At 43.7% G+C, this 16,842-nt stretch overlaps 1 protein-coding gene across 1 annotated transcript in view; it reads right to left on the bottom strand.

Annotated features, from left to right (window-relative positions):
* DNAH12 (dynein axonemal heavy chain 12) overlaps nucleotides 1–16,842 on the bottom strand; it is a 1,449,067-nt gene that overhangs the window by 771,777 nt on the left and 660,448 nt on the right. Inside the window, exons 43-44 of the mRNA XM_085624669.1 lie at nucleotides 11,141–11,333; nucleotides 7,451–7,612 (exon numbers count right to left, since the gene is read on the bottom strand). Of these exons, the coding sequence (XP_085480795.1) occupies nucleotides 7,451–7,612; nucleotides 11,141–11,333 (355 nt within the window). The remainder of the gene's footprint in view (nucleotides 1–7,450; nucleotides 7,613–11,140; nucleotides 11,334–16,842) is intronic.

Below are 16,842 nucleotides of genomic sequence, written 5' to 3' on the forward strand. Positions count from 1 at the left end.
GGGCGCATCTTAATATGCATGGCAGGACCGCCGCAGCTTCGGTGGGCGGTCTCGCGCTCCGTTATGGTGGAGGGCGGCTATGTCCGCCCGCCATCGTAATAGGCCCCATAATGTATGTTTCAGTGGCATATGTGTGAACTAAGTCTCACTAATCTACACAGTCCATAGATCTGCTCCACTTAAATACAAACACAACAGTTGACCTTCTGTTGATTAATTTTGCTATGAAATACACAAACGTATATGTAAGCATGCTAGCTACAAACATATGATAGCACATTAATCAATGTGTGCTGTCAATGAAGCACTCAGACTGTGTGAACGTCCTCTGAATCATGCAAACAGACAATGGTTATTCGTCCTCTGAGATTTACACCAACAGGGTTAAAATAGAAAGTTTCCCCAGTCCACCATGTGACACAAACATTGATTTTGAAATGCAAGGCCAACTTTTGTTCTCTCCCAGTGACAAGACACTCCTTGATTCGCCCTGAGAAGGAATAATAAGCGCTATCTGTTTGAAAAGTAACAGTAAAGAGCCCACACAAAGTTTGTTTGTGAATCTTCATGGCAGGCAGGCAACTTCTTGACTTCGAATAGATGAAAGGCCAGGGTGGGCCCCTACTGTGACCTGAGAAGGCTCTCAGTGCAATATATTATTATGGCAACTAAGCGACTCCCATCTATGTGGCACTCACCAGTTGATCTTTGGAATGGCTAGTGCCCCCTGGGATTATGCACCTTCCATTACCCTGCAGTATGATGGGCTTGCCTGCTCCCTTACAACATTTTCATTGGGCACAGCCTTAGCGGGCAGCAATTATTGGCTTTTGAGTGGGTCAACATAAGAACGGTACTGAGGACAACTGACAAAGAAGGAGAAATAAACAAAGTGACGCGAATAAGGACCACAGGTAGTGAAGACAGCCTATGGATTACAAAAACACTGAGTGTATGTTTAGTTATGGAAATAAATTGACATCTCGACAGTCTGATTACAAACAGGCATGAAAATGTGTTGACTGTGGGTTCATGATCTAAACCTGTGAGAATTAGTAAACTTGTTTTGAATTTGTGTTAAATTGGGACCCATTCGTTCGGTGCGCCTGCTGCATTCTGGAGCGAATTGCCCTTTTGCTGAAAGCACATCACTTACTTGATCACGTAGCACTGGTTAGGGCAGCGCTTGATGTCCAACAGGAATCTCACCTGGCAAAAGAGGGGCTGGACAAACATCCACTTTATGTCTCCAGCCAATGGGGATGGTCCCAAATACGATGCCAGTGTTCACCATTTGAGTGGTGTAGGAAGGTGGTGCTTTCTGGCATAGATACCCCCACTTTTTGCCTGGTGTCAGTGTGTTTTGACTGTAGTTCACTGGGATCCTGCTAACCAGGACCCCAGTAGTAGTGCTCTCTCCTCTAAATTCTCTGGTAAGTACTTTGTATACCTATCATTTGGCATACTGGGGTACGATTGTAAGTCACTAGTATATGGTAGTGTGGTACACAGGGCATTTGTACACCAGAGGTCTCCCATGGGCTGCAGCATGTATTTTGCCACCCGTGGAAGCCCATGCAAACTGTGTCTGTAAAGCTGCTATTACAGTCTGCGTGAAATGGTGCTTGAACCTTTCACTTTGGATATAATGTTTCCCTTATATCCTGGTCACTGTACTTTTAACTTATAATTCACCCCTAAGGTAGGCCCTTTAGTTCAAGGGCAGGGTGCTTGGTTCTAAGTGTGCGGGTACCCTGCATGAGCACAAGTACCCCCACAAACCCCAGACTCCATTTTCTGGGTTTTGTAAGTACAGTTTAATGCCCAGACGTGGGTCCCTTGCTCACTTTGCCACTGGATTCAAGATAGCCTGGCTGATGAGGGTTATGAACCCGAAACCGGTCCCAGGATGCTTGTTTCCGGTCCAGGGAAGACATGGCTTGGTAGTTCTGGCTGGACTGTTCCCATGAGGCACAGGGTCAGACTGATTTGAATATGGCCATGTCTGAACTGGGGTGGCGGAGTGAGCTAAAGAATGATGATGGATTAAACCCAGATCGGTTGACTGGGGGTGAGTGCTTGCAATGTTCAACACTCCGTCTCTCATCACCTTTTGTTTTGTTTTGTAAGTACGGGACAGCCATTATAAGGTAGATAGTGGACACAATGCCTAACTACATAATCGCTGCCCCTAACATGGTCATGTTTGGTACCAAACATGTTGGAATCATGCAATTAAACTGATTCCAGCATTAGTTGCACAATACAGTGTACTGGGGAGCTCCTTAGAGGACCCTCAATACCTACCTGTGTAGCCTTAGAGGGTCTGACTGCCAGCCCTCGCTGCTGCCGACCCTAGACAGTATTCTTCTCCCTTGCTGATGAGCTACACTCGGGCAGGGGAAGCTGAACAAAGGATTTCCTGCGAAGGAGAGGTGTGACCATCTCTCCTTTAGAATTAGGTAGGGTGGGGGCACGTCCAAGCGCAAACAGACTACACTGAATAGCACATTTAGGGCCATATGTAGGTGGCATACAATTTACCGATTCTTAAATACCGAATTTTACCGATTAGGTATTTAAGAATAGGTAATAATTCGGTAAATGTTACCGAATCTGAGAAATTCCTGGAGGCCCATAGGAATCAATGGGAAGGTATGCCTCATTACCGAATCGGTAAATACCGATTCGGTAATGGGGGGAGCGCATTCAAGGGTGGCAGGGTGTCACATTGACACCCTGTTGCACCCCTGATTCCTGCATGTGTGCAAATGTGGCGGACATACATGCCCTAAGGGCATGTATGTCTGCCACATGGCACTCTTATTTCAGCAAAATATTGCTTTTTGCAATGTATTCGGTATTTATCACCAACCTATATTTGGTGGTAAATACCGAATTCTAATTCCTACACAACACTCATTAGAGTGTTTCCTACATCTCATTTCAGGATTCGGTATTTACCGAATCGGTAATTTTACCGATTCAGTAAATTACCGAATCCTGAAATATGCCCCCTACCTAGCAAATGCCTAAATACCGGTCGGTAACGGGATATTTACCGAAAATCGGCCGTTACCGACCGGTATTTGGCTTCCTACATATGGCCCTTAGTGCCCTCCTTGCATGACCACCCCCTGCCCAGCTCCTTCCTATGGAGGTGCTCAGAGCTCCTCTAGGTGGCCACTTGATTCCATCATATTGAATTCTGACCCCTGGGAGCATCTGCCTGACTAGGACAGCTGAGCATTGTCACTGACCCCCTCTGATAGGTGGGTAACCACAGAAGAGGTCCTTGCCGTTTTAGGGTTACTTAAGGGCTCCTCTAAAGGTGGGTCCTTAGATTTGTCCTGAATACAACTTCTGGAACCAACTGCCTGTTGTCTGAATATTGTTCAAACACTCTTCTGCTGGTGGACACTGGAACTCTGCTGTTCTTCAAGTCAGAACCCACGACAAGACTGCTCCCGGTAGGAAGAATCCTGCTGCATCCTCGTCCCTGTGCTTTTCCAAAGATCTGCAACTCTGTGGTCATACATCCTCCAAGTCACCAAGGAATCAGCCTGCATCCTAGCATGAAGGAATCTCCCTTGAAGTGAAAGAGTCACTTCCCTGCATCCCCAGGCACCTCGACTTCGATGACAGGCTTGCTGATCCTCTTGTCCCACAGACATCGCCTGGCTCTGCAACACAGGTGGTGGTTTATTGGTTCTCCAGGGGCCTGGCCAGTCTTCCCTGCAAATTGGGAGACTGTAATCCCTCTCTAACCAGCGTAGATTGCCTCCCTGTGCACCGCTTCTGACGTTACCAAGGCTTGTTGGCTCTCTTCATGGGAGATCCTCAAGCTTCAAGTAGCCCTTACCTCCAGCACTGCACAGCTCCATGAGTGCCATCCACCCTACATCCTCTGCAACGTGGGCTTTCATTTGCTGTGTGCTGCAAAGGCTTCTTTGCAACCTCCTGTGCCTGTTACCAGAGGGGGCTCTAATGTTTCCTGCTGGCTCTCCTGCATGCTGAGGGCCGGCTCTAACTTACCCTTGCTGGGTTAGTCCCACAGACCTTGATGGTCTATAACAAAGCCTCTTCTCCCTCAAACCATTGTTTGCATTTGCCAAGGCTTGTTGGTGGTCCTGCCAGCCACTGATCTTTCTGCACTCGTTGACCGGCTTGTGAAAGGCTCCTGAGATTCTGCAATATCTCCTGGTCTCCACAGCTGCTGTCTCTTCTTCACCGTGCTACAGCAAGAACCTCCAACCAGGACTGGTATTGTGCTCCTGTGCCTCCTGATCACCTCCGGGTGGTTTGGACTCTGTCTCCTCTGCTTTCAGGTACTTCTCATCTGGATTCTTCATCCTGGTTCCACCGTACTGGTTAATGAGACTGTGTAGCTGCTGTTCTTCCACGATCCTCCATTGGCGTCTACTGGAGTTTCCGACACCAGTTCGCCCCTATGCACCCAGGCTCCCTGGTGAAGGTATCCGTATCTTCTGGGTATCCACGGGTGAGGTGACTCTCCAACCTTCCTTGATACAAGTGGTTCCTCCTTCAGAGTCCTCCGGGAATTGTCCTAGAACTGTAATTCTCTAACTGCAACATACCCTGTGTTGTCCTATGGATGTCTGACCCAGTGTTTCCACTCTGCACCTGGGCACTTTGGGGTCCCTGGCTACTGACCTTGGGTGGTTCCTTGCTTCCCCTGGGGTCCTCCAAACTTGGGTACCAGTCCCGTTTTCGTAAACCATTTCGCATTCAACTATTTTAGTATATGTTCCCCCTCCCATGGGGCCCCATGTGTTTCTCTTTGCTACTTACCGCTTTCTAAAGTATTCCTTGTGTGTAACTGATATCTAAAGGTAGGAGATATACCAAGTCAGTGTCTAGTGTATAGTAATACATATAAAGTATTTCTTCTACGCGCCTGGTGTGGTTCTTTCCTGTGTGAAATGCTTACTGACTGACTATAGTGGTACATGCAATTTCTTTACACCCTCCTGGATAAGCTTTAGCTGCTCTCCACAGCTACCCCATGAGAGCTTTGGTTTTCAGGGACCTAAACACTATCACTAAGGGTTGCCTGCACTCAGTGCACAGTGCCTCACCATAGATGGACACTATATACTGAGCCAGCCTCCTAGAGTGGCGTTATAACCCCGCCTCCTGAGGGCGGGATCGCCGTGCACGTGTGTGGTTGTAGCTGTCTGGGTAATCAATCACATTGCTGCAGGTTACTTAAATACATGTAAGTCAGAGCTAAAGCCAATAAAAATGAGAAACGAGATAAGGACATAGGTTTATAGCTCTCGGCTGAGCACGTTTTGTTCTGTGCAACCAGCGACACTTCCCATGCCGCCTTCTGGAAAAAGTTCGGTGCGTGGCTGCCATGCAAAAACATGAAGCATTGCGGCCATGATGCAGGCGCTGTTGAGATGAAATAAAACGTGCGTGGCCTCCAACATTAAATAATTAAACTGCGGGACACCGTGCTGAGCCTGTTTTCACAATAATAATTTAAAGGCAGGGCAGCGCTGAGGCGAGGAAACAACTGAAAGAATGTAATAAAAACAAGATAAGGACATACATTTCAACCCCCCGGCTGAGCACGTTTTGTTCTGTGCGACCAGAGAGACTTCGGATGCCGCCTGCAGAGTAAAGTAAGGCGTGCGGTCGCCATGCGAAAACATTAAGCATGGCGGCTGTAATGCGGGTGCTGTGGGGATCAAACAACAAAGAAAAAAAGCCACAAAAAATAAACAAGACAAGCTAAGTACATTGTTGTTCGAGCAACTGGCAAGCTACAAAAAAAGAAATAGTGCTCACAGAGTATCATAAATAACTGTAAGGGGAACAGCACATGTAACAGGGGCAATCCGTATGGGAGGTTAGAAAAGCCCAAAAGGAGGGACTAGTAAGCTATTTAACCAAACAAAAGCCGGCATTCACAAAGGACAGAAAGAGGAACCAATTAAAAAGATGGGCGGCGCTCCAAGCTCATAATCTAGATACAGCATGTCTTGAAGAGACAGCGTATGCGCTGCCTAGGCGAGATTTAAAAATAAACAGGGGTGTGGGATGCCTCAGTATTATTTCTCTTCATTTCACATTTGTTTGAAATCATCCCGGTAGCCCAAGACATATGTGAGGAGATGTAAAGCAGAACTTTTATTTTATATCTCTTCCTAAAACTGGATTCCATAAAACTCAAGGTAATTGTGTTCTTTACCAGCTTTGTGTCCAATACAAATTTTGCTTCTCTGCATTAAATAAATGGTTTCTTCCATAACTTGATATATATTCTTCAGACTACCTTCTCAGCCACCTTCGTAGGATACATATGGTACATTTTATTTGAATTACCCTAGTCAACAAGATGCTCACACATGTCTTTAAATCAATATTCATTCCATATGCACTATGGATTCTTTAACACTAATGCTTTCCTCCTTCGGATCACATTAGAGTCAAGTTTACAAACTCTTAATGCATTTATAGTGCCCCTAACTTGTGATATTATTAGATTTCTGTTCAATTTACAACTTAAAATATTTTTGAGCAGATCACCTAACAGACTAAAATTTCCAAACATTATTATTGTTAAAATCCAAGATGTCTGAGTTTGAAGAAAGAATACTAATCTAATCTAGGTTACATGTTCTGGCATTAACCCTCACTTTGGGAGGACAGATTCTTGAGCAGTCAGTAATACCAAATGTTTCTAAGACTAAATAGTCAATCGTGATTTGAATTATTTTTCCAGACTAATGCTTTTACTAAGATTCAATGTTTTTTCACTTTTACAGATAATTCAATTATCTGGTGATTCTCTACAATGGTTTTGGCAGATCAACTAGACCAAAGCACAACTGCATAAATTAATGACCACGCAGGCATACGATAAGGTTGCTATTTTGGAGCATTCCATGTCCCTCTAGTGAACCACATCACGAGGTAACTCTTCAAAACCACCTCCTTGCCTATCAACTTCTCATATTATCAGTAAGATAAGGTATAATCAGCTGACATTTATAGCTTTAGAAAAAGTAAGTACTTTTTAATTTTTTCAGGCGCCAGATTTCTATGCCCTTTACTATTGTCTGTATTGGGGACTATTGCCTAGAAACAAGATCTTACAATACAGTAACCGAGTACAACTAAATAAGGAAAGAGCTTAAAAAGAACTATTAATATTGTAAATTGATATTAGCAACACTATTAAGATACAAGTGATTTCACTAACTTCTCAGAGAGCAAATAATAATGCTATATGTAAACAGATACCATATTAAAATGTAAGTTTTTACATTTAAATATGTATAACGTTAATGTATTCAGGACACTCTCTGTGAAGGTGTTGAAATAGTTCAAGAACATCAACTCCACATTTTGATTTGGGATAATTAAACAGAAACCCTAGAAACATATTCAAAAAGCAAAAAGGGTAAAGAGAGTCTACCTCCATTATTTCTCCTTTTTCATCAGCAGCAAAAAGGTTTGGTACTTCTCCAGTGTTAAGCAGACTGTCAACATCCTCTAGGAAAGCTTCTTCTTTAATCTGTGTGTCAGTAATCAGAAACACTGTTTTTTGTCCTCGTGCTCCTGCACTCTTCACAAGACTCTAGGAAAAGAGAGAAAAGAATGTCACTAAAATAAAAAGCCAGTCAATTAACGTGGTATTATAAAACAAAGAAATACAATATACTGTGATTTGGCATACCACTTAAACCAGGATATTCACACAATTATTTGTGACCTAATGATTGATGTATTAATAGAACTCGTAGATACTGAAAATTCACTTTTAATTCTTGATCTACAGGCCCTAAAATTCAGCTCACTTCTGCCATTTTGGATGTTTATCCCTACCTATTGCTGGGCCACTATGACCTAATATCTTTCTCTAATAACTGCAACTCCAATGTGACCTCCAAGTCTTGAAAGTTAATTATAAAGCTTGCTAACCTTGTCTACCATTTCACGATTAAAGAAATGATGTGTAGCTGGTGCCAAATGATTTGATTTGATTTGGAAATTTATATAGCGCACGATTGCCCTAAGGCGTCTAGGCCCTGCGCGGTAGATTGCCAGAAACAACAGAAAAGAGAAGTTTAGTTAGAGAACAGACATATTTTTAGTGCTTTTCTGAAGGAAAGCAAAGTGGGGATGTTCTTTATGTCAGTCAGGAGAGAATTCCACAATTTCACTGTGCCCAGAACAAAGCTTCCTCCTCCCCAGCGTGCCTTGTTGAATGTGGGGGTTTGGAGGAGTTTGCTCTGCGCTGATCTTAAAATTCTAGCTGGAGAGTACCAAATGAGGTGTTGTTTCAGGTACTGAGGACCATTCCCGTGCAAGGCCTTGAAAGCTAAGAATAAGGATTTAAAATCTATCCTTTTTTTCACTGGAAATCGGTGTAGCTTTCTTAATCCCTGGGTAATTGACTGGAATTTCGGAATGTTCAACAGCAATCCTGCGGCTGCGATCTGCACACGCTGCAGTTTAAGCATATGCTGTTTTTGTAAGCCCATGTACAAGGCTTTACTGTAGTCAAGTCTAGCCAGGGCTAGAACTGTCACAAGTGTTTTTACTGCCTTTGGTGGAATAAAAGACCAAACATTCCTAATTGTCTTTAGAGTCAGGAAGACCGCAGATGAAACCTTATTAATCTGATGTTGAAAGGTCAAGTTAACATCAACGATGATACCCAGATTCCTCACTTTCTTGACTGGGACCGGAAGATCACCCAGGCTGGATGGACACCGGCTATGTGACCAAAAGGATGTGTCAGAGCCCAGCAGGAGTACCTCCGTTTTTCCCCCCATTCAACTTTAGGCAATTCGAGCTCATCCACTGATTCACACGGGACAAGCAACGGTTAAAGTGGTCAGCTGTTTCTTCCAAATTACTGGAGATGGACACCACTAACTGAGTATCGTCCGTGTAGGAAATCACGGAGAAGCCAAACTGCCTAATTATATCGGCCAAGGGGGTCACATATAAGTTGAATAATGTGGGGCTCAGTGAGGAGTCCTGAGGCACCCCACATGGAAGCATGAAGTGTTCCGAGCAGGAAGTTCAGAGCTTAACATACTGATACCTATTGTTCAAATAGGATTTAATCAGTTTGAGGGCAGAATCCTTAACACCCGCCTCTGAGAGCCTTCTGGTCAGGATATCATGATTTACAGTGTCAAAAGTCGCCGATAAATCCAATAGTATCAGGGCGGCCTTAGCACCTGAATCTAGTATTGCTCTGAGCTCCTCTGCTGCCATGACTAAGGCTGTTTCCGTATTATGCCCTTTACGGAAACCATATTGAAAGGGATCTAACAGATCCGCTGATGATATGAAGGCTGATAATTGGATGTTTAGAATTTTTTCCAGGACCTTAGCAGGGAGCGGTATCCTGGAGATTGGTCTTTAACTGTTGGTGTCACTAGGATCCAGGTTAGGTTTTTTTAAGAGAGGAAGGATTGAGACTGACTTTCAAGAATCAGGAAAGATACCATTGCTAATAATCTCCTTTAAATGTATACTAAGTTGTTCACTAATGAGGTCAGGTGTCAACTGGAATATTTTTGGGGGCAAGGGTCTGAGGGTGCTCCGACCTTTGATGTTCTGACCACCTGGGAAATCTGTCCTATGTGTGATGGATCAATGGACATCAATAAATTATCAGAATAGGGGAATGTATCGACTGATGTATTGCCTATATAATCGGTGTGCTTGTCTATGAGGGAGAGAGTAGGTTGCAGAATTCCACACTACTGTCCCCATTGGTGTTTTCTGGTAATTTAACTAGCCTCTTTAAGGTTGCAAAGAGTACTTTGCTAGAATTACCAGCCTGCAGAATTTTCTCAGAAAAATACTAGCTTTGTTTGCCAATATCATTTTCTTATAGTCAGTCAGTGTCTGTGCATATAATATTTTATCTACTGCACTGTACTGCCTTCTCCACCGTCTCTCTGCCTTTCTACATAGTTGTTTTTGTGCTCGCAGTGCGTCACAGAACCAAGGTTCAGAGTTTTTTTTCCGCTTAGTGGTGGAGCTTTTTTCTTGTACTAACGTGTCTATGTGTAATGGAACACAGAGCACATAGATGAAGAACTAGATGTAAACTAAGAAAGTTTCCAACGCACCTACGATCATACATTTATACACCCACCTTCATACAAATACACATCTATTATCAAATACCAACACACCCACGATCATATACAAACATACCAACGATATTGAACTCACACTGTCACAACTTAGCAACGTTCTATAGTGTTACTCCCCCAAAACGTTCCACCATCAGGGATGCCCTTATTTAAACATAAACAACAATTCTATCAAACAAATCATATTTTAGGCATGCTCAAGTAATGACATGATCCGAAGTTATAGATAAAACACTGCAGGGTTGTGGCAGGGCTGAAAGTAGCACCTTAAATTGTGAATTTAGGTTGTATGGAAAAGCCACTCTTAACGTGTTGGTCAAATTCAACTCCCTTTCAACTGCACATTTCTGGGGGATTGTTTTTGTTTTGATATTTTTTAACTTTTTTGGTTGTTTGTATGTACAGCGCTGGATGTTTTGGTATAGGAAGGAGGTAGTGTAGACGTATGATGTCCACCCCCTTCCTTTCCCACAAATGGGGGATCATTTAATGATTAAGGATGGTGGTAGCATGCATCCCCCCACCATCTAGTCTAAGGGCAGGGAGGGTTTGAAATAATTTAACTTAACTACTCCTATCTTGCCCAAGGGTAGGGATAGTGTGTGCCTCAAGGCTTTAATAGCCTGGAGCAAAGGCAAGGTAGGACTTAAGAAAATGTTGGTGAATGACCAGCCGTTACTGCACTCAGTTTTCTAGTTAGGAACAGGGTACATTAATGGATGTCAGCTGAGCCCACTCCTGCTCCCTGTTCCGAAGTGAGAATAGGGCACAGGAGCTGAATGGCTGACATAGATCCTTTAGCTCATCTGTTTTCATTTTGGCCATTTAAACTAGTTTTTTTTGTTTTTAACTATGAGTGTAGTGAAGCCATTACGACCAAGAGAAACATGACAGCACATTCACGCATTACAAGAAGCAAAAGTATTACTAAATAATATTTATTAAATAAATTATCGCAAGATCTTCTAAAGTCATATTTGTACCTTTAGGTCCTCTCTCCACTCATTTACTCCATAGCTTTTGGATATTTCTGGTTGAAAAATATTCATTTTTGCCATGGCCGTTGCTAATCGGGTCATTGATTGGCGTCCACTTCCGCCAACTCCAACCAGCAAAGCATGTCCTCCAGGTTGCTTCAAAATGCGACATATACGAGAAAGATGCTCTAACACATACCTGTTTGATGAGATAAAACAAATAAATTATTGCAACTGCTAATTTATGGGTTTTTTTTTCTTCAAGTGAACAAGAAGCAATTGTGGGGGAATTATAACTTTATTCAACTAACACAGCTTTATTTTCTTTCAACCACTCCATCATTGTAACAGACAGTTTTAATTCAAATACTACCTTTATTGGAAAAGACCAAAAGTATGGCAATGAGATCAAATGTCAATGAACTGTAGTGTTAGTAATGGTTTCGCATGGAAGACTTTCGCATCCAATCTGATAACCTATCAACAAAACTGAAAAGAAGGGGTTACCCAGATAAAATTCTAAAACGCAGCTGCAAGAGGGCTAGAAATCAACACAGAGAGGCTTTACTGGAGGATTCAGTAAAAACAACAGAAGATATCCCTCTGACATGTGTAACGACTTACAGCACGGCTTCTAATGCTGTCACCAAATCCATTCGCAAAAATTGGGGCATCCTATTGAGTAACAACTTGAAATGGGAAAAACCCCTATTTTCTTTCAGGAAGGCAAGAAGCATAAAAGATGCCCTAGTACACACGAGACCACGAATATCACCACCTGACAACATCCCGTCTGTCCTACAATCCTGGGGACTTCCCAAAGTAACAGGGCATTTTCCTTGTGGGCAGTGCAGTGTGTGCCACCTCACGAAAGCAAGCAAGACTCTGAATCTGGAACAAGACAAAGTGTGAAGTCAACGTACCCACACGAACTGCAATTCATCCAATGTCATCTACCTACTTACATGTCCGTGTGGGATCAGATACGTTGGAATGACCACACGTAAAATCAAACAACGCATTGTCGAACACAGAAGTACAATCCGCTGTGGGAAGAGTATCACCAAAATGACAGAACACTACTCAGCCCTCAAACACACCCCTGACGACCTAACCTGGACTATAATTGAACAAATTAATCCAGGGATCAGAGCGACCAACATCCTGTTCGAAAAGGAACAACGTTGGATTTATCGCCTGTCCAGTCACACCACAGGTTTCAACGATAACATCCCATGGGGCACAGTACTAAAAAGATAATAAGTCATAAAGATAATATGCCAATGAAACTCCTAACCAGTCACTCTGTGGTTTTGCTCCCTCTTTATGACACCACGTGACTGTGTTCTTCGTTGCAGATGCCCTTCAAATGAACAAATCTGGGCTTCATTGAACACTCAATAGGCAATATTCCACACACTCTCGCAATTGCCTTTATTAAAATGTGTTTCATTACCACGGGCTTAGAGCACATGTCTTAAATTAAGTTTCATTACCACGGGCTTAGAACACTAGGAACTGAGCTATGGGACATGTCTTAAACTAAGCCCCTGCTCTACTGAACACGCACTAGGCAATGATTTTGACACTCATCCTTTGGCTTTATTTCGAGAGTATTACCATATTTAAATACTGCAACACGCGAAACCTTGATTTCCACAATAAATCTTTTCCGCGGATAGAGTTGATATGTAAACCTGCTTTGCAGGCTGTACGCATAACCAGGTTAATGCAAATAGCCTCTTTTTTCACCCTTTTGTCACCGTACCTCTAGACAACGAGCTATCTTCCCGGAAGTCTACCAAGTATTACTTTGTCCCCTGACAGGCAGCAGTCTAGTTTTTTTCCCCCGCGTCTACGTCTCACGTGATACACGTGATGACGTGACGCCTTCCGATTGGTAAACGCTCACTAGTTATTCTTCTCGGCTGCGCCGGATATCAACATCCGAGTCCGCAGGAGGGCCAAATAGGTGTTGCAGAGGGCTGGTGACTTTGGAGTAGTAAGTAAAGGTGCTGCAGTACGGATTTCTATACCTTTACTTCAACCGTGTAAGTTTTTAACTCTTTTTATTCTTTTCGCTCCCCGTCCAGAGTGTGACTATAAGTCCCGCCTCCCACCCGGACTCATGTAGTGAAACTGAATTGAACATTACGTAAGCACTGTGATCGGCTCTCTTGATGTTCACAATTCCATATGATACATTAACCCTTGAATCTCCATCACAAACCAAGCATTTTATTTTCCCTATCGCCTCCTAGAAGTCGGCCATAGTGCAGTGCTGACCATCAGTGTGAAGGCGATACACTTATGCCGCTTTGCCGTATCACCCCCAAAAATAGGGTGTATCACTTTTCCGGCACAATTAGTGATAGCGCTAAAGAACACCACATGCCTTTACAATTTGAACACGGGTTAATACTATTGAATTTTGCTTCCCGTAGGTTCAGAACAATGGGAAATTCCCACCATGTGTGTGCATGAAATATCTTCACGACACTTGTGTGATTAGCCCAAGTCTGTTTTCATGTGAAACTATATATGTATGATGTGAATCACTGTTTGTTTGTTCTATGTTGTCTTTCTCTATTTTACCCCAACAGAACTGAACCTCTCAGAAATTGCTGAAGGGTAAACTCGACCGTAAGTCTTAAGCGGTTTCTGACCCCACAGGTTAGGGTACGCCTTAGCGCACGTATACCGCCGTGGTGGTCTCACATTAGGTCCTGACGAATGCTTCGTGCACTGACGCAAGAAGCAGAAACATGTTGACCACTTTTTTCACTTTGCACTTGATTTAGGACGTAGCTGGTCTAATTATCACCAGTTCCTATCGTCCGCCACACCATTTTAATTGTGTCCGGTTTACCACTATTAAAATTCATTATTGGTTGAAACTGTGGCATATTTTAAACTTACACTATCACCCTTTGCACTGCATCCACACACAAAAAACCAGCTCCGCTGTAATTCAGGCGTCGCAGCACACCGGGGAGACATTCGGTCTCTCCGGTGGGAACCCAATGATGAAGCATGTCACCAACTAGGTTGGTGAGTGAGGGTTCTTTTAAAAACATAGTGATTCACTTTTCTAAATTGCTCTGCACTTGTTCACATCTGATGGACACACTCTTTAGTTGTTGATCTATACTAGCCCTGGGGGACTAAGAGTGGCTCCAAAAACTCCCTCTCTCTCCTGTTGTTAATTTATAGTAATGGTTTCTCACCATAAACTATAGATACGTCCTATGTTCCATCAGGACGGTGCATGAATGAGGCCCCCTGGAGATCCAAAAAGCACAGCCAGTCTTTGATATGAAAACCTGTCAATAACCTAAGCCAAGGTCAGCATTTTGTACTTCTGCAGGGAGAGAAATATTTTAAATTGTAAAAGTCCAAGATGGGCAGAGCCATAACTCTTTCCTTTACAAGAAAGTATTTATCATGTCCCTTTTTGGGAGCTTACATGGTTGCTCCTAAATTGAGGGCCTCTCTACCTCCTTAAGAATTCTGGGGATGCCAAATGAGGAAAGGTCAGCCTAGATGGTGATGGGCATGACATCTGTAAGATATAACTGTCCCTCGCCAGTGACAAGAATTAAGAGTCTTTGGTGGTGTTGGTCCTGCGATGGTGGCGGAAGTAAAGCCTTAACGCCACTGGAGTAGAGAAGTCCCTCTCAGGTGGTTCTGGGAAGGGTGGATAGACCATGAAGAAGCCAATGGGACTTCTTTTGCTTGGTACCACTGAGACCTCTTGACATTGGCTGAGGCTGGATGAGCCACCTTTATCTTCCAAATGAAGCACCCCCTCATCAATTGCCTTCTCCTCAAGTAACGGGAGGACCCAGCTAGGGGCTTGGTGTGAAATGCAAGCCTATCCTCGCAGACAGAGAGCACTTGTTAACCAGATACATTAGGAGGTCTAGGAATTACCACTTGGATAACATTCAGCAATTTGGTCCTTACTGTGCCTGTCCCATAATGCTGGATCCTTAGAGGGATGCACATCCTTAGAAGGATCAAATATGGTTTCTTTAGCCAGAACAATGCTAGTCTCAGCAACCATTATCCTGCACTCTCCTTACCTAGGTTTTTCTTGAGACTGTACTATTGCTGGGCATAACCCAGAAACAAGGACGTGTAGAGGTTAAACATGTGCCAAAGTTGAAGATCATAGTTGGTCATGGTGGCGCTCGTGTCTCTAAAGTAGGAAGCATCAGACTGGTTCAGCATCTTCTGAAATATCTACATGTACTTGGTCTCGATTCACCATCACCACCACAGACTAAACTGTTGGATTCCTGGACACAAAGACTGCACTGTCCGTAGGTACCCAGCCCTTGGAGTCCAATGTCTGTACGATAGCAAAAATCTTTTATTGCCCATGGCCCAGTCACCTAGGCACAGAAAAAGTCCCAGAACTGTTCTCAAAGGGAGTTGGGGGGCATTGGAAAGAAAATCAGAAAGCTTAATCCCCTTATCCGTGTTATGTATGGGCAAAATAAAATGCTCAGTTAATTAGCCCTAAGCCAATCCATTCACTAATCAATATGAAACTGGGCTGACGGCAGGTGAACAGCAGACAGCTGGTGAACAGCTGAGTACGGTGACATCCATGACAACCTCACACCTGGTGCAGATTGTATTAAGTGCATTCTAAAAAAAAGCATGAGAAGAAGGAAGAGATGGGAAGCAGAAAGGGATGAGGAATCAGCAAAATGTATGGGTTCAACAAATAGTGCATCACTAACCAAACTCGGCCACAGGTTTTCCCTGTAGCCAGAAACATTGGATATTCAAATTGGTGCCAAGTTACTTGCATACCTTCAATCGCATCATGGAGAACTTAAATATATGTTAGCAGATTTGTTATGTTAGCAGATTATTATAGCGCACAGCTGCCCCCGGCGCTGATACTGCAGACTGCTAAGAAAACCGTGGAGCGAGTGCCATAGACCCCTCAAGCGGGGAAAGATATGTTTTAATGACTTTGCGAAATTGATGCTCCTAATGCTCACAGGAAGAGAATTCCAGAGTTTAGCAGCGAGAACGCGGAAGAAGCGTCCTCCTGCTTGGATCTTTCTCACCCTTGGGACAACAGCCAAGTGTTGGCTCATTGAGCGTAGGCGGCGAGTGGGCACATAGGGTGAGAGGAGATTCTCCAGGATATGTGGAGCTTGCAGATTCAAAATTTTGTGTGCGATGCAGAGGGTTTTAAACTCTATGCATTTTGCCACTGGCAGCCAGTGCAGTCTATGGATGGCGCTGGTTGTAGGACATGCTCTTGGCAGACCAAGTAACGTCCGTGCAACTGCATTTTGCACCCTTTGTAGGCGGAGAATCTCAGCTTTGTTTGTCCCCAAGTAGAGTGAACTGGCATAATCCAACCTAGAAAGAATACTGGGCAGGACGATGACCTGCCGGATGGTGGGATCGAAAAAAACCTAACAGTGGCTTGAGCCTACGTAAAAGTCTTAAGCAAGGCCTGGCTACCACTCTGGTTTGGACCTGAAAGGTAAGGATGGAATCCACCCAGACTCCCAGATTTTTTACTGCCTGCTTAGGGACAGGTGGGCGGCCCAAAGTAGATGGCCACCACTGATCACTCCATAGTGCAACGTCTCTCCCTACCAGTAAGATCTCTGAATTTGCATGCGTTCAATTGGAGGCAGTTGGTAATCATCCAGTCTGCTATGGCTGTTAAATCC

Source organism: Triturus cristatus, chromosome 9 (assembly GCF_964204655.1).
Source record: "Triturus cristatus chromosome 9, aTriCri1.1, whole genome shotgun sequence".
NCBI classification, from domain to species: domain Eukaryota; kingdom Metazoa; phylum Chordata; class Amphibia; order Caudata; family Salamandridae; genus Triturus; species Triturus cristatus.